Source organism: Doryrhamphus excisus, linkage group LG12 (genome assembly GCF_037039965.1).
Source record: "Doryrhamphus excisus strain RoL-2023G ecotype Guam linkage group LG12, RoL_Dexc_Guam_v1.1, whole genome shotgun sequence".
NCBI lineage: Eukaryota > Metazoa > Chordata > Actinopteri > Syngnathiformes > Syngnathidae > Doryrhamphus > Doryrhamphus excisus.
The window spans coordinates 9,940,688-9,957,749 of record NC_136368.1 but is presented as its reverse complement, the minus strand read 5'-3'; the positions used below and the strand labels follow the sequence as shown (position 1 = coordinate 9,957,749).

General features: G+C 41.5%; 1 protein-coding gene across 1 annotated transcript in view; it reads right to left on the bottom strand.

The window, feature by feature from the left end:
- Positions 1–17,062, bottom strand: part of col5a2a (collagen, type V, alpha 2a) — a 42,057-nt gene that overhangs the window by 4,157 nt on the left and 20,838 nt on the right. Inside the window, exons 2-50 of the mRNA XM_058082645.2 lie at positions 15,533–15,754; positions 14,566–14,585; positions 14,448–14,480; positions 14,313–14,345; positions 14,056–14,109; positions 13,838–13,930; positions 13,668–13,739; positions 11,829–11,873; positions 11,695–11,748; positions 11,548–11,601; positions 11,317–11,370; positions 11,166–11,219; positions 11,013–11,066; positions 9,829–9,873; positions 9,474–9,527; positions 9,352–9,396; positions 9,173–9,226; positions 8,959–9,057; positions 8,828–8,872; positions 8,655–8,753; positions 8,527–8,580; positions 8,332–8,439; positions 7,890–7,943; positions 7,407–7,505; positions 7,246–7,299; positions 7,037–7,135; positions 6,914–6,967; positions 6,745–6,798; positions 6,611–6,664; positions 6,484–6,537; positions 6,334–6,378; positions 6,151–6,249; positions 4,505–4,612; positions 4,338–4,391; positions 4,188–4,241; positions 4,052–4,105; positions 3,903–3,956; positions 3,677–3,784; positions 3,534–3,587; positions 3,367–3,420; positions 3,144–3,305; positions 2,867–2,974; positions 2,662–2,769; positions 2,528–2,581; positions 2,359–2,466; positions 875–928; positions 679–786; positions 452–505; positions 253–360 (exon numbers count right to left, since the gene is read on the bottom strand). Coding sequence (XP_057938628.2) covers positions 253–360; positions 452–505; positions 679–786; positions 875–928; positions 2,359–2,466; positions 2,528–2,581; positions 2,662–2,769; positions 2,867–2,974; positions 3,144–3,305; positions 3,367–3,420; positions 3,534–3,587; positions 3,677–3,784; positions 3,903–3,956; positions 4,052–4,105; positions 4,188–4,241; positions 4,338–4,391; positions 4,505–4,612; positions 6,151–6,249; positions 6,334–6,378; positions 6,484–6,537; positions 6,611–6,664; positions 6,745–6,798; positions 6,914–6,967; positions 7,037–7,135; positions 7,246–7,299; positions 7,407–7,505; positions 7,890–7,943; positions 8,332–8,439; positions 8,527–8,580; positions 8,655–8,753; positions 8,828–8,872; positions 8,959–9,057; positions 9,173–9,226; positions 9,352–9,396; positions 9,474–9,527; positions 9,829–9,873; positions 11,013–11,066; positions 11,166–11,219; positions 11,317–11,370; positions 11,548–11,601; positions 11,695–11,748; positions 11,829–11,873; positions 13,668–13,739; positions 13,838–13,930; positions 14,056–14,109; positions 14,313–14,345; positions 14,448–14,480; positions 14,566–14,585; positions 15,533–15,754 — 3,515 coding nt within the window. The remainder of the gene's footprint in view (positions 1–252; positions 361–451; positions 506–678; positions 787–874; positions 929–2,358; positions 2,467–2,527; positions 2,582–2,661; positions 2,770–2,866; positions 2,975–3,143; positions 3,306–3,366; positions 3,421–3,533; positions 3,588–3,676; positions 3,785–3,902; positions 3,957–4,051; positions 4,106–4,187; positions 4,242–4,337; positions 4,392–4,504; positions 4,613–6,150; positions 6,250–6,333; positions 6,379–6,483; positions 6,538–6,610; positions 6,665–6,744; positions 6,799–6,913; positions 6,968–7,036; positions 7,136–7,245; positions 7,300–7,406; positions 7,506–7,889; positions 7,944–8,331; positions 8,440–8,526; positions 8,581–8,654; positions 8,754–8,827; positions 8,873–8,958; positions 9,058–9,172; positions 9,227–9,351; positions 9,397–9,473; positions 9,528–9,828; positions 9,874–11,012; positions 11,067–11,165; positions 11,220–11,316; positions 11,371–11,547; positions 11,602–11,694; positions 11,749–11,828; positions 11,874–13,667; positions 13,740–13,837; positions 13,931–14,055; positions 14,110–14,312; positions 14,346–14,447; positions 14,481–14,565; positions 14,586–15,532; positions 15,755–17,062) is intronic.

Sequence of the window (17,062 nt, the reverse complement as noted above, 5' to 3'; positions counted from 1 at the left end):
GCACAAATATTTAGCATTTTAAAAAAACAGCAAAAATAGAGGAAAAAAGCAAAGGCTTTTTGAGCGTGAGTTCATACTAATAATAGGCTTTTTAACCTACATTACGAAGCTGAGATGCTGTTTTTTCTTGAAAAACAGCATATATAGTAACTTTTAAGCATATCTAAATGTGTTGCCTTGCAACCGTTCATTTTTCAGTATGTGCCCCTTGGTGGAAAAAGTATGGACACCCCAGCTCTGTTGAGATCATACCTCCGGTCCAATTTCTCCGGAGATTCCACGGGTTCCTGGAGGTCCCATTGGCCCTGGCTGTCCAATGTATCCTTCTTTTCCAGGAGGGCCAATCGGACCAGGTGGCCCCTGAATTAAGATTTAGTATGCAGTGTTACAATTCAGACTAAGAACATTATTCTTAAAAATAACATTGAATATGGCAAAGTGTAGCATTTACCCGAGCACCGTTTGGTCCAATAATTCCAGAAGCTCCCTGTTCACCTGTTGTACCCTAAAAATGAGAATTTCAGATCGTTGGAAGCTTCCCAAGGGCACAGATTCACATTTGAATAGTTATGTGAGCTACAAAATAAATCAAATGTGTTTCTTTGGCCAGAAAACCAACCAGCTGTTTAAATGTAACCACAACATGAAGGACTGAAAATGATTGTTATGCTGACTTACTGGCGGTCCAGGAAGACCCTGCAAACCAGTAAATCCACGATGCCCTTTCTGCCCTCTGTCTCCATGATCACCCAAGTCACCCTTATCTCCTCGTGGTCCTTGGGGTCCCTGAAATGCATGTAAATATCAAGGTAGGACTCGGAACAGCAATATTCCTGTTGTTCTATCATCAAGCTGTTGTCAGGTGAAGACTCACCACTAATCCTCTCTTTCCAGCTGATCCAGGAGGCCCAACAGGTCCTCTGGAGCCCTGCAATTGAGAAGAGTAATGAGAAAGGCCTCAGGGACAAATTGCTTCTGCCAACACTTCCCAGCTACTTTTTAACACCCAACTCTTTCCAATGTGTCATGTTAAGTTCATTCAAGCTCAAACATGCCCACAAATGGCGTTCATCATCTCTTCTTAGTTAACATGTCAAACAAAGCACGTGCTTCTGTCATGGTGAAGTAACCGGGGGAAAAATAAAGTGATACTGTGAAAATCTCTGTGCTTGGGTTGGGCAGTATACCGAGGTTTATTGATGTATTTCATGTAAATATCACGTAGGCTTACATATTTCATCTGAACATAGTACACACAGTAATAAAATACTTTTTAATGGTTGATTGGTAGAACACAAATTTGGATGCCACGTTGGGAATCAGTTTGGTCTTCCTTGCACTCCATCACTGTGTTATTGTTGGAAAACAATAGAGATTATTCTGTCACGGTCGTGCATCGTTGGCTTTGTGTAGCGACCCCAAGATGCAGAGAACAGGACCAAATGCAGGTAAAAAGATTTATCTTAGTAGAAGGATAAAGCACTCAGGTAGGCAGACGGACAAATGATAATGATCTCACCCGGGGACAAACACACACCTGAACTAAATACAAACAGAAATTAGGGACAAGTGTGGGTGATGAGGATAACAAAGGAAGACAAGGCAATGCAGGAAGTTACATACAAAGTGGGAGTGTCCAAACAGAAACTAAAGCCCAAGAAGGTAACATAAACCAAACTGCAATGCGGGAGCCTACACAGGACGTGACATATTCATTCATTCATTCATTCATTCATGTTCTACCGCTTATCTTCACGAGGGCCGTAGAGGGTGCTGGAGCCTATCCCAGCTGTCTTCGAGATTATGACTATTTTAATTTTATTCAACTTGAATTTACATTTGATATTCAGCTGTCTATTTTCAAACAGAGTAGGCAGAGCAAACCCTAAGCAAAGTGGCACCCCTGGCAACACCCCCACATCCTTACTAAAAACAACAGTGACGTTGTCTGTTCTTGTAAACATTGTGAAATTATCTTGTTTTGACTTCACTTTGCAGAAAATGGCGGTATATATACTGCATGTCATTTATCGCCACTCAGCCAAAAAGTACCAGGATATGGCGATTTGGTTTACTCTGGACAAACAAGTTGCAGACCCTACGGAGACTGTCGTGTTAGTTAAAATGTTGTTTGCAATACTTGCACAATACATCTGAACTTTGAGTTGATATTGGATGAACACCATTATCACAAGCAACTTGCGCAATCATTGAAGTACGGCATTTTGCCAAAAACCTAATCCACTAAATTGTAAACCACAACATCAGTTTGGTTTTGGGTTTAGCTTATAAGAGAGCAGCGAGAGCTTAACAACTTACAAACAATTCAAGACACATTTGTAAGCAAGGTTTACTTACAGCTTGTCCCCTTTTTCCGGCATCTCCAGCTACGCCAACAGGACCCGGGGGACCAGGAAGTCCCTGTGGACCAGCCAAGCCCTCTGGACCAGGATCTCCTCTGTCACCCTGTAGAAGTATGAATAATCAGCTAAAGCAACATATGACTGCCATCTTCTTTTGGGTTTACCCTCTGTCCAAGAACACCCTCTTTGCCTGGTGGACCATCAGAACCAGCAGGACCCTAAGTAGGAAAAACAAACATTAAGACACCAGGAACACCATCGGAGTGACAATTTCAGGCATTTCTCAGGCATGACTAACATCAGGACCAGGATCACCACGAGGTCCGGTGGCCCCTGGAACACCAACTGGTCCTGGGGGGCCCTTATCTCCAGTTGCTCCTGTGGCTCCTTGTTTTCCTGGTGGACCCTAAAAGTAAAACATGAAGAAAGGCCGGAGTGATGTAGATTGACCCTTATATGTGTTCGAGTTGTATTGGAGATCAGGGACTTAAACTGATACTGACTGCTGGTCCTGGGAGACCTGGCATCCCCCTTTCTCCTCGCACACCTGGAAGACCCACAATGCCCCTCTGGCCTGTGGTTCCTGCTGGGCCTGGAGGACCATCAGGACCCTGAAACCAAGTTCACATAACAGGAAGTTAATATTGTGTGTTATGTGTTAACAATTTGAGTCAAAGAAGAATATACAGTATATAATATATCCACTGTGACTTATCATGAAATAATTCATTTAAGACTATTGATCAAAAACAGTCTCTCAGGCAAAAGAGTCACTACAACCGTAGGTCCATCCTCTCCGGAATCGCCCTTGTCTCCTGGACTTCCAGGTGGTCCTGGTGGTCCTCGCTCTCCTTGTCTTCCTGGGGATCCGTGGTCTCCCCGAAGACCTGAAGGTCCCTCTTTCCCAGGAGCACCAAGTGGTCCAGGTTCACCAACTGGACCCTGAGGAGAGCAGTTATTATCTGAATAGTCTACAGGTTTTCCCATTGAGGATGATACTTACAGTTGGGCCTGGTGGGCCAACTCTTCCTGCAGATCCAGGGAAACCAGTGGGGCCCTGGGAAAAAAAACATGATATCACTTTTAGGGGATACCCTCACGCTGACTGACACCTTTCTTGTCTATTATGTAACACCTGCATCATAGCAGTTTTTTGATGATGAAACTTACTGGGGCACCCTGTGTTCCTCTTCCGCCTTTTAATCCAGCAACGCCAATTGGCCCCTATAAAGATAATCATCCAGTATAGAGGGACTTACATTGAAGACTCATGATCGTGTCACAGATGGGATTTTATCATGTTTGCAACTTACAGGGGGGCCATGAGCACCAGCCAAGCCCTGAGGCCCTGGGGACCCAGCATCTCCTTTCTGGCCTGCTTCTCCAGGCTCTCCTTTGACTCCTGGTTGGCCATCTGGACCCTATGATATAATTGTGGTGTAAGTAACATGGATACTTAATCACTCGAAAGCATTATCTTTCATGAATTAAAGAGGTAGGAGTTTCCAAGAATGCATGCATTGATGCATGGGGACTTACAGGTGGTCCAGCAAAACCAACTGCACCAATCGGGCCAGGGTCACCTCTTGCTCCCTGCAGATGATGGCCAATTATTACATTTAACTGCAATAGCTACGGCTACTGAATGTGGAATGTATGCATTTATCAGAGTGACTAAGTATGCTCACAGGTACTCCTCTTGATCCCGGAGGTCCAGCAGGTCCTTTAGGTCCAGGTTCTCCCTAAAATATGGCACATATGTCTTTATAGTAATGTTGCTAAATTGTTTTTGAAGATCAAAACTGTGCGCTTAAAACATTGTACCTTTTCACCACTGGGTCCTGCGGGTCCTATGGGGCCAACAGGACCAGGTGCACCCTAATGGCAGGAAATATTCAAACAATCAGAATTACTTTTATCATTATTCTTGATTGTAATGAAAATCTGTGGGTTAGGTGATATGAAGTTGCTCACCCGTGCTCCATCATTTCCAGGCGTACCCTCTGATCCTTTCTCTCCAATGGCCCCCTGTGCAGAAAACAACATACATATAGTTTGTCCATGTTGTCCTAAAGTACTAATTCCCACAATGCTATTGAGTGGAACACAGAACATACAATTGAAAAAAATGTGTTACTTACTCTGTCACCTTTAGGCCCTGGTGGGCCAGAGATGCCTCTTTCTCCTGGCATTCCCTGAAGACCTGGAGGACCCACATCACCAAGGGCCCCTGGGGGACCAGGACTACCCTTCAAAGAAATTCAGAAATTGTTGGTATATAGTATAGTATAGTATAGTATATATGTAGTATATAGATTATATTGGTATACGCTCTGTTACCTTTATCCAAATATTAAAATTATGATTATATTACAACTTCTGTGTCTTAATTATCTTTACTCTTATAAACATTACTTCTGATTTTTTAATTTTTGCAATTGTTTTTGTTTTTGTTTTTGTTTTCTTGTTATATGCTATTTTCAGAATGTGCCAAGAGAACCCTGGGTGAACCATTAACCCAAATTTTTTAACCCCTACCATGCATTGGAGTGGTAAGGCCAGCAATAAAGTTTAAAGGGGACCTATTATGTTTATTTTTGTCCCTTTGTATTCAGTTGTGGACTCCGATAGAGCAGCTACACACGATAATCTGCAGAGAAAGTTTTGTAGATCTTCGAGAATCTGCACCTATTCCAGATGTATTTCCTTGGATTTCCAAAATGGTCTGTTTTAATTTATTCCACTCAGCTTGTAGAGCTATCAGCTTGTACCTCAGCACGCCCATATAACTGTGATGTTGCAGGGAGCTGGTGCTGGAAAAAACTCTCTGAAACCAAGTGTCCAAGTCCAAGTGTTAGAAAAGTGGTAAAAGCATCATAGGTCCCCTTTAAAAAAGAGTATTGCGTGCATGTGTGAGGACGCTGTATGATTTTACTTACCCAATATCAGTTTCACACACATGTTGCAGCGGCTGAGCACCGAAATGATGCACCGATACAAAGTTTTTTTTGTTTTTTTTCATGTTTTTTTTGGATCGGAGCAGCGTTGGCAGTTGTGCGGTCACTGCACCAAACCATCACGGTGAAAAGAGAGCTGAGCCGGAAGGCAAAGCGCTCAATTTCCCGGTCGATCTATGTTCCCAACCTCACCTATGGTCATGAGCTTTGGGTTGTGACCAAAGGAACCAGATAACGTATAGAAGCGAGCAAGAAATGAGTTTCCTCCATAGGGTGGCTGGACTCACCCTAAGAGATAGGGTGAGGAGCTCAGTCATCCAGGAGGGGCTCAGAGTAGAGCCGCTTCTCCTTCACATCAAGATGAGCCAGTTGAGGTGGCTTCGAGTCGTGATGCCTCCCGGACACCTGAGGTGGTCCGGTTATGTCCTGCCGGGAGAAGGCACCAGGGCAGTCCTAGGACACACTGGAGGGATTATGTCTCACAGCTAGCCTGAGAATGCCTTGGTGTCCTCTCAGTGGCACTGGAAGATGTGGCCGGGGACCGGGAGGTCTGGGCTTTGCCACCGCGACAAGGACCCAGATAAGCAGAGAAAAATTTATGGATGAATTATGTCCAAGGGTTGAGGTGAAGAATGATTGCAAAACCCCTTTTGCAGTTTTCCCAAATATCTTTCTCCCTCAAATGCTCATCCCGAGCTTTCCCAAAAGACCAATAAAAAACCTACATTATCACAGATATTGTCCATAATCGTTTAGTGGTACATTAAATTCAAGCTTTCTGCAAGACACTAAAATTGTATGTTGCGCAAAGGTAAGGACATTGGTGATACCTTTGGCCCATCAGGACCAGGTGCTCCGGGGATCCCTTTAGGTCCCTGTAGACCAGTTGGTCCCAGCTCGCCTCTCTCCCCAGGAATTCCACGCTCCCCCTGGAGAAGAAGCCCCAACAGTTACATAGTTTTAGGTTCAAGGTCCACCACACATCTAGTTTTAGTACAGTGCACTCCACCTACCCTTGGTCCAATTTGACCCACAGCACCAAGCTCTCCAGGAATACCCTGAAAGCAAATGCACATGTTGTCAAAACAAAATCCTGCATTGATCAGATTTATAATACATTATAAATATGTTAAATATGTTAAGATGACTTTCAGCATACTCACTTGGTCACCTGGTTTTCCAGGTTCTCCAGGTGGGCCTTGATTTCCTGGTAAACCCTAGTAGAAGAAGAAATGCAGCAAGATCTTACTGAGATCTGGGATTAGTATGTGATAATTAAAAACAAAATACCTGGAACCCATTTACACCCGGAGGTCCCTGTTCTCCTCTGTCACCTGCCACACCCTGTTGATGGACGAGTATGTGAGTCACATGATAAGCGTGTTGCTGAAGTATCAATTTGGTATCAATGTGGCATCACTTACTGGTGGTCCTGGTGGGCCAGCAGGGCCAACTTCTCCATCTTTTCCAGGAGGACCCTAAGGCCAAAGATACAATAAAGTTGTTATGTACCCTAACAAACATTGCATTGCTGACTGTATAATTGTAACACGTTAATCCTCCCAAAACCCACTTCCATTCCTGGCTACCTACCCTTTGACCTGGCACTCCCGCAGATCCTTGCTCGCCCGTCTTTCCTGGGTCACCCTTTTGAATATAAAACCTTTAAAGACTCAAGTATGGATGACACAGACTGCTTCAAAGTGTGAGACTTACATTAAATCCCTTGGGGCCAGGTACTCCCATTGTTCCTGCTGGTCCTCGGTTGCCAATGGAACCAGCAGGGCCTGGGCGACCATCCTCACCGGGTGCACCCTAAACAACCGGCAAACCGTACTTTTTATCAACACAGTCATATGTATTTGTAGAAATGCCAAAATGGTAATACCAAAAAATATTATTTGGTGTAGATCACATAGGCTTACCAGTGGTCCTGGCTTTCCCTCTGCCCCCTGGACCCCAGGAGTACCAGTAAGACCCTATGTAGAGCAGCCCCAATTGTTAGCAACAGAATCATTTGAAACAGAAGTGTTTGAATTAACAGAGATCCAGCTAAATAGTGAAATGTTAGGGTTGTCAGTGTTACCCTTGCACCTGGTAGACCAGGTTCTCCTGTACGGCCAAGATCCCCTAAAGAACCTTTTGGTCCTGGTGGGCCTGATATTCCACGATCCCCTTGAGCTCCCTGCAGAGCCAAACAAAATACAGATGACATTATTAAATTTGCAAATACATAGCACATACTCTCACAAGTCGGGCTGACTGTTTTTGAAGTTGATTAACCTGAAGGTAGTTGTTTCAATGATTTGATTTGATTTGACGGACAATATGAACCAAATACAAAAAGTTAGTGGTTTGGTCCACAGCATATCAGTAAAGAGGCAACCATGTAAGAAATTTGAAAATATTCCCATTGGAGAGGATGAGATCAGAGGATATTTACATTTTGAAATGAATAATCAAATACCAAGAGTTGTCGATTAATTGGATAAGTGATAACATTTTGCAGATTTAATCACAAATATCTTGAATTACACGTGTAATAAGATTAAGGAATAAATAACTATACCTTAGGTCCGGGTAATCCATCAGCACCAGGGAATCCCCGATTTCCTGGGGCCCCCTGAGAACGGAGATGAGTCAGATGTTTATTTTCTGCATTTTTATACAATTAGGATTTCAGACAAGATCAGTGAAATGAATCAATCATCATGTGACTGTAATATAGTACTAAAACAAATTCCTTTATATCATTAACATCTATCTAAAGTCCAGATCTGGAGTTTTTGGTTCTCTATTACAATTCCAAATACAAGCACCACTAAGAACCACACATAGATGATTAACATGATTCAACAAGGTGTTTGGATTAGCAAATGTTCTGGGACCAAATCACTGGTTTATCATTTTGGGGGGTGACTTACTTAACTTAAATTATGATTTGACAGGAACCTTAATGTACACATCTTCGACTAGTGAAGGTTATAAAAGGAGGATGAATGATAACTTACTCTTTCACCAACGGGACCAGGAGGACCAACAGTTCCAGGGTCTCCACGATGCCCCCGCTTTCCTTCCTCACCCTGGGGTCCAATCACTCCTTGGGACCCTGGAGGACCCTAATAATGAAGAATGTAACATTCTCTTACTGTGAAATTGTACATGTATGAACCTATATGCTGTCATGTATGTGATTATTATCCTACTTGTTCTCCTTTGGGTCCAGCCTCTCCTTTAAATCCCGGCACACCAACATCTCCCTTTATCAACAACAGAATATGAAACACTGCCAACAGTCACTTTGTTGTAGAATTGAAACTGAGAATCAGCATACCAGTTGTCCTTTGATACCAGGCTGGCCGGTGCTTCCTTGAGGTCCTGGAGGGCCAGCAGGTCCCAGATGCCCACCCGGACCTTGTGGACCAAGATTTCCCTGTAGAAAGACAGCATGTCAGTGAAATCTTTTCATAATTATATTATTTTTCTGTTCAATTTTGTCTTACATACCACTGGTCCTTTGGCACCTACACCACCATCCGTACCCATGGGTCCCTTTGGATGTAGAATACAATTTGAGTAATGCAGTCAAAACTTGGATTTGTGGATTTGCTCCAGTGATAAATTATTAAATTATTTACCCTGAGGCCAACTGGTCCAGGTCTCCCTTGATGTCCGGTCTCTCCTCTTTGTCCCTGAGGACCTTCTGGACCACGAACACCAGTGGGACCAGGTTGTCCCTGTGATACAAGTACAGAAGAAGTGGAGAAAACAGAAATGTGCAAACATTATTAAAGACAACATGAAATTTTTGTCATTGCTTTTTTTCCATCATTTGTGGTTTATTGTACTTACCTTCATCCCTGGTGTTCCTGGATATCCAGGAGGGCCACTGAGACCCAGCGGACCCTGGTTACCAAACATATTACAAGGTTACAATGGACTCAGTTGAAGACAATATGCATTAAGATATATGAACTGAATTTTTCCAAATACATACTGAAAATATTGAAGCATGGTGAATTCTGACTTACCATTGGACCTGGTTTTCCAATGTTACCGGGTAGGCCACGCTTACCCTAAGAATAACCAAAAACAAACATATAGTTTAAAATATTGTATCTCTTGGCATATGTTGTAATGATGTGTTGCATACCGCTGCTCCACCAGGTCCAGAACGGCCTCTTTCCCCAGGCATCCCAGCAGGCCCCTGTAAACATAGAACGTGATCAGTTATAGCTGTCCTCCACCCAGTGCAGACATGCTTTCAGAGCAAGAAGACGCACTTGTATACAAGATCAAATGTGAAAGGAAATATCAAACACAAACACAATCATTGCAAAATTTATAGATTTTTATCATTCATCTATTAATCTATTTTGTCTTCTTAGAAGTAGAAATTGCAAATCATCACCAAAATGGCGTTGGTATAAAAGACCAATTGTGACATTCTGTTTCTATATCACAGCATACTGTAAATTTGAGGATAAAAACATAGAAACAATGTTTACCATCGGCCCCGGTGCACCCATTGGACCAGGGGGGCCTGTGGAACCCTGAGGAAGTATGAAAAAAGACAGTTATTGCAACCATGGATAAAGTGTACCATAAATTCATGACTGTAAGCCACTACTTTTTTCACAACCCTGCAACTTAAAACAGTGATGCAGCCAATTTATGGCTAAAGAAGCAAAGTTCCCATGAATAATGAACTGAAAGTGGACGGAAATAACATGTTTTGTGGTCTTATGCAGCAATCGTGTTTTGACCTGAAAATTCTTCAGTAAGTTTGATCAAGTGTAGAATTGTAACAGCTTCTGCTTGAAGATCATGAACTCCAATGCAAAAAAAGGTCTCACATCTCATCTGAACTAATGAGCAACACTGTAAACACCAAGTGCAAGTAGGATTGCAAGGTTTATAGTGTGTCTTGCTGTGTAACGATCCCATGACTATCCCATGTTACAACATAGACACCTGTGGCTTATAGACAAGTGAGACCAATTTACACCCTAAACCTAATAACTGGTTGGGCCATGCTTAGCAGCAACAACTGCAATCAAGCATTTGCAATAACTTGCAACGAGTCTCTTACAGTGCTGTGGAGGAATTTTGGCTCACTCATCTTTGCATACTTGTTGTAATTCAGCCACATTGTACATGACATACAGTACATAAAATGTATATATGATAAATATCCTACATATACATATCCTAACACATATGCCTAAATTCACATAAGAATGTGACATCAGTGCAAGAAGGTGGTACGCTCTTAAAACGCCTGAAAACTTGCAGCATGGTGAACACCAGTAGCGTATGATTGTAAGTAGTTACTGAAATTACAACAGGCAAGCAGTGTGCATTATGTGTGTACAGTTTATACTTTTAAAAATGTTTAATAAGTGTGTGATGAGTATTTAGGGCTTAAACCTGCATTGGACATTTAGCGTTTAGCTTGCTAGCTTCTGAGTGAACAATGGCAGAGGCTTCTGGAGGTGAATCTAATATAATAATTACAACAGTCACTTTTATTGTAAATGTTGATCTGAAATTGGAGAACGGCAACATCAAGCGAGGAGGTGATTTTGAAAAAAGAGGGGTATGTGTCAAAAATAAGAATGTTTTATGGGTTTTATGGGTGTACTTTATGAATGCTTGTTCACTGTACAATTACACTATTTAGTGTGTTTACCTTAGATCCAACTGCTCCTGTTTCACCTTTTTGCCCAAGTGGCCCTGCATGCCCCTGTCATGATAAATACTTGAAGTTAAATAGGAGGAAAAACTATAAGCGCAATCAACATGTTCGTTAATACAGAACATGACAATGAACATTTTTACTCACTCTGTGGCCCTTTAGTCCGGGAGGCCCTGGTGTACCTGGAAACCCTCTAGCTCCCTAAAATACGAGTTATCACTGTCAGTTATAACTACAGTTGATATACAATAGATACAACACACGCAACACAGTCACATAGTAATGTTGGATATCGTACCGCTGATCCCGGGAATCCAACTTCTCCAGCATTTCCTGACTTGCCTGGTTCGCCCTGAGGATGTCATAGTTACACAAGAGTTATTTTGCTGCAAAGGATGCATTTTATTTGCATGTAAAGATGAGTGCTCTGTAGGATGACTTTTATTTTGGAAATTTACTACTACTCTCAGATGTCTGGATACTGAATATAGTGCTGCAATTTTTGATAAAGGTCACAGGCCTGACTTACATCTTCTCCTGATTTCCCTGGAAGGCCCTCGGGTCCTCTTTGCCCTGCTGGTCCCTGAAATGCAGATTGTCATTACAATTGATTCTCATAGATACATTTTTGTAACATTTGATAGATGCAAAATCTTTTCAAAAAATGATAGTATACCATATGTCCTGGATCACCAACATCTCCAGGAGGTCCTTGTGGTCCAGATTGACCCTTATTGTACCAAAACAAGCAGTGTTTACAATGTGTCAGTATTTTATTCCATGTTTTTGCAGATACATAAGTGGACTTACAGGGGAGCCAGTTGGCCCTGGTGGTCCTCTTGCTCCCGCTTCACCCTGAAACAAATATTGTGGTTTCAACAAATGATGACAACAATGCAACATGTCCTATTGATACAAAATATAACATACATTAACATACATATCCAGTTCTTGTCAGAAATTTACATACACTGAACCTTTTCATTGATTTTCATCATTGATTTTTATCATTGATTTTGATTATGATTGCAGCTTTGAGTTTCTTTCTGCCTGGATTTAACAGAACTCATTGGATCAAACAATGAAAAAGTCCAAAGAAGAAGGGAAATTGTAGATTCACACAATTTTAGAGTCATTTCAAAACAACTGATTTGAGGATTATCATTTCAAATACCTACTAACCTACATATGAGTCATTTGGATCTGTCACCACTTTGTTAAGATCTACAAGTAGACATGAACAATCTTACTCAGATGAAAGAAAATTGGTTTAGATGTTCAGGAACACTCAGGAACTACCAAGACTTAAGACAGACATTAGCTGGAAATTACTGGAACACGAGTGCCATTGTCTACAGTGTAGCCAGTTTTTCACCACCATGGACTGGTGTCGACCAAGAAAAAAGCTCCTGTTCCAAAAGTGACATCTTCAAGCTCAACAAGAATTTTAAGCTTCCCACAAAGGCAAGTGTAACCTGCCTGGTCCAGCCAGGCCTGCATTTTCCCGGGGCTTCAACCAACGTCCACAGGATAAAGGTTGAGAGCGCTAGCCATCAAGCTTGAAGGTCACAATTTTGTATTGAGTTGTGCAATACTATAGAGCTGCTATACATGATAACCCACACAGAACACTTTCTAGATCTTCCAGATTCTGCACCTCTTTCTGCAGTGTTTCCATGGATTTCCTGCTTCCGACCCAGTCTGTTTCATTTCTGTTTCATTGGAGTGATGTTCACCAACATACTTTCACACAGCTGCACCAACTGGGATCTGTTACACGAGTCAAATGAACTATTTTGGCAACAATAGATGTATGGATGTATATTTTCGGCAGTAAAGTTGAGGCTTTCAAAACTAAGCATCATGGTGGCAGCATCATACTATAGTGCTGTTTTGTGTTTGGACCAGAGACACCAAGAAAACCATTGGTAATAGCCTTTGTTGTAAAGGATTGATGCCATTTGTAACCACAAGTTCCTGCAGCTGAAAGAGGCAGAGGTATAGGTCAGTCTGCAGTTTGTCAGTGAACACCTGAAACCAGGAAGGCTTGGGACAATGACAAATGATGACTATGACTCCAAGAACTCCATCTTCACTGTCACACATATAGGTGGGTACACTCTTCTTTGCTAATAACAGAAGAACAGAAGGGCTGGGCCACACCAGGATCTTAATATGCTTATTCTTTGTTGCCTTGGCCATATGTTTACTCTGGATGACAACCTGGTCTCAGCCAGAACACTGACGTTAGATTAGCATGACAACGACATTAAACATATGGCCAAGGCAACAAAGAATAAGCATATTAAGATCCTGGTGTGGCCCAGCCCTTTCCCCATAGACAATCTCCAGAGGGCATTGAAACATTGACTTGCAAACTGAAAGTCTTGACTTTCAGAGATTTGGACCTTGTGACCAACTGCAGGAAATGCTTGAGCTCTCTGCTTGCCAACAAAGGGTGTCTCCACCAGGCATACTCGGGGCATTGAATCAATCTGTTCATGTTGCCTTACAAGATGGCAGGCTTCATCAGTTCATATTCCACGACAAGGTAGGACAAACAAAAACATTTATGGCCATGGCTGCTTCTAAAGTCTAAAGTTAAACTTCATTGTTGCATTTGTTATAGCATTCTGCAGACATACTTACTCTTGAGCCACTCAACATGCTTTGGGGTCCTGATTTTCCATCAAACCCACCAGCCATCTGCGACCCAAGGCCCTGTAGGTCATTAATCAGAGTTGAAATGTTTAAGGTTTACATTTATACAAAGTACTTTGTGTTGTGCAACTCTAGAATTAACTGTGAGGAGAACTTACTCCTGGGTGACTTGGATGTCCTGGAGGTCCAGGTTCACCGGGCTGTCCTGGAACTCCAGGCTCTCCGTCATAACCTGCAGGGCCTCGGAGTCCCTAAAAAAATAATCCAAAAGTTTGATATTCGTTTTTTGACAACAATTGTAGCTATTTGTAAGTGTCTTGATTCTTTAGTTTTATTATCTGTATTTTGTATTTGGAACTAAGGGGACATAACTTACAGGCCGTCCTTTGTTTCCCCGTGCTCCTCTTTCTCCGGGAGAACCAGGGGGTCCCTATTAGATTAAAAACAAAAAGAAAATCAGTGTCCAGACAACTTTTCTAATGGTAGCAGTCCAGATCACTTGTCAATTGCAAATTGAAAAATATTTCCAAAAACTTTTAGCAACATATTTTCCTTACACATGATGTGTAACATTCATGGAGTCAAATAAAAAATAATATAAACGCATCAGGCAAGAACCACCAAGATGCTCACCATAGGTCCAGGACGACCACGAATACCCGTCACCTATGGAGAAATAATGTGAAATCAGAAAATGCATGTTTTTTCGCCCCCTTCTTTTTGGTAAATATGTTGGGAAATTTGAATGAAATGGAATATGATACACACAACTGGGACATCACCAGGTTCTCCTTTCTGGCCCTGGAGTCACAAAGAGAGATAACATTTTAGAATTCCCAATGATAATGACGTCACATGTCTTCATAGTAAAATTGCTGCTGCTTACCCTGTAGATTCTACCCCCACCTATATTAAAAGAATAAATGTACACACATTAGTCTTCCATTAACACTAATAGCGTGAATATGATGTTAGTTACATGATAGGACTAGTGTTGCATGCATGGCAATTCGGGACAGTTGTGAGTAAATGAAAAATATGTATACAGTATCACTACAAAAATGTAAAAAAAACAAGTTGTTTTGCCCCTTATATTTGTGTGACACTTTTCAAAAACTGAAGTTGTTTTAAGGTAGTGGCAATTACAGGTGGTCCTCTGGTACAACGTTCCATATTACGAAGTTTCCACAAAACTTTGTACTGAGCGGAAGACTACAATGACTATGTGCCTGCCCAGCCACACAGAGGAAGATTAAGAGATGGATTTTTAGTTACCTTTGTGCACCAAAGGAAAGCAATTACCACATACTAAGTGAAAATGAAGACTTCTAAAACCCCAAGAGACCGGAGACACGGCCACCAATGGTGGCCTCTCTTTTGGTCTCAACCACTCAACTGTCAATATGACCATTTTTCAGGATCAACATTATTATGTTCTAAAAAATGCAAGCGTGGTCATGGATTCTGTGTGCTGTTACAAAGAGATCTGGCAGGACAAGCGGAAGTTACATATGTATTATATGTTCCGACTTAAGCTAAAACTTGACTGACATCATAAGCCTAGGAATGGAACTCGTTTGTAACTTCAGAGTCACCTGTATAGTCATGATCAATACATAAAAAAACAATAATAATTCAATAAATTGCAACATTGAAAGTAAGAAGTATCAGTATCGTAAAACTTGGTATAAAGTCAAATTCCTTCGATAAACAATGAAACCAAAAGTTGCTGTATCACCCACCCCAAGTTGAAATGTAAAATGAGAGGGTTTTTTGGGGGGGAAAAAAATCCATGTTCTATTGCCATGGCATCCCAATCAAAAGGACAAATAACCACAGAACTGCCTGCTCACCATAAGTGCCTTGCCCCCCACCACTGGATGTTTGGCTCTGACAAATAGGACAGCACTCTCCCTCAGGGATGAACATCTTCTCACAGTTGCTCAGCTCTTCACACTGGATATTATCACAGAGGACCTGACCGTTGTCACAAACACAGATCCGGCATGGTTCTGGCTTCCAAATGTCCTTGTTAGGGTACACTTGTCCATCTGCTGAGCAGCTCCCATCATCTCCTGAAACACAGTAGTGGAGAATACTCTTAGGAAATCATATAGCCGGAGAGATCAGTGTGCATTAGTGGCTCAAAGAATGCATAAACAATATTTGGTTAGCCTGTGCTCACATGATTATGTGTAGTATAAAGTTAACTCTTCAACACTACATATACACAGTAAAGCATACCCCAGCGACTGCAGACACACACAACACTGCAACACGCACAGACACAAGACCAAGAAAAAGCTCTGGAAAATGTGATACTTAATTTCAGCCGTTAGACATGACATCATTTCCTTTCGAGGCTTTGTCTCTGAAGTGAATTAATTTGTCCTAAAGAGAAAACCTGAAGCCACTGACAAAAACTGTGCTGTAAAAAAACCTTTTAAAGACTTGAGTAAATGAGTTTCAGCCTTCACCAGTTTCCCCTGGAAACAGCAGGGGGCAGCTCAGAGCCTAACTTCAGGTAAACCAGGTTAGATAATTTAAAAACACATTGTAGAGAAAGGCTGCATTGCAATTACTCATACCAATATTATTTAATCTTGCAGGCCCTGATAACTAATTGGTATGACATTAACAACATTAATAGAAAAACTGTAACAAAACAATTCCCATAATCGGATATATTAAGCAATTCCAGCTGAGTTGGATTTAAAGAAGATCTAAAGAAGCTAAGGAGAAACCATTCTCCGAAGTTCATATCTGGCAGAACAAATCTTCTAGGAAAGGGAGAATGCGAATGTAAACGCAAATTGGATAGCCGTTCAACATTGAGTGAAATGAGATATATATATTGATATATATATATTGTCTTTGGTGACTAAGCTACATGTATTTCATGCTCATTAACTTATGGTAACAAGTCTTTATGCACAACACATAAAAAAAATAAAAAGATGATCTCGTTTAGTTCCACATAAATATACAAATATCTGAAGTTTATTGTAGTGCTCAAGTATATAATCAAGGGCTTTAAAAAGTAGTGTGTTAACGGCGGTAACTAATTTTCATTCATTTTCCATCACAAGGGTTGCGGGTGGTAACACAGTCACACAGAGTTTGACCCGCTTTTGGAACTTTTTTCTGACTTTAACACATCGACAGCATTGCGATTCTAACACCACATATGTATCTCCAACTGACAAACACATCTCCAGTCTGCTCAGCCTCGGAACAACATGTCCTTATTGTCATTAGATGACCTTGAGATGCACTCACAGACACTTATGTGTGGTCTTATGTGTATGTGTGGTCTAAATACACAAAAGAAAAACCATACGTAAACATTCTCATCACTCACTAATGTAACACCATCCATGCAT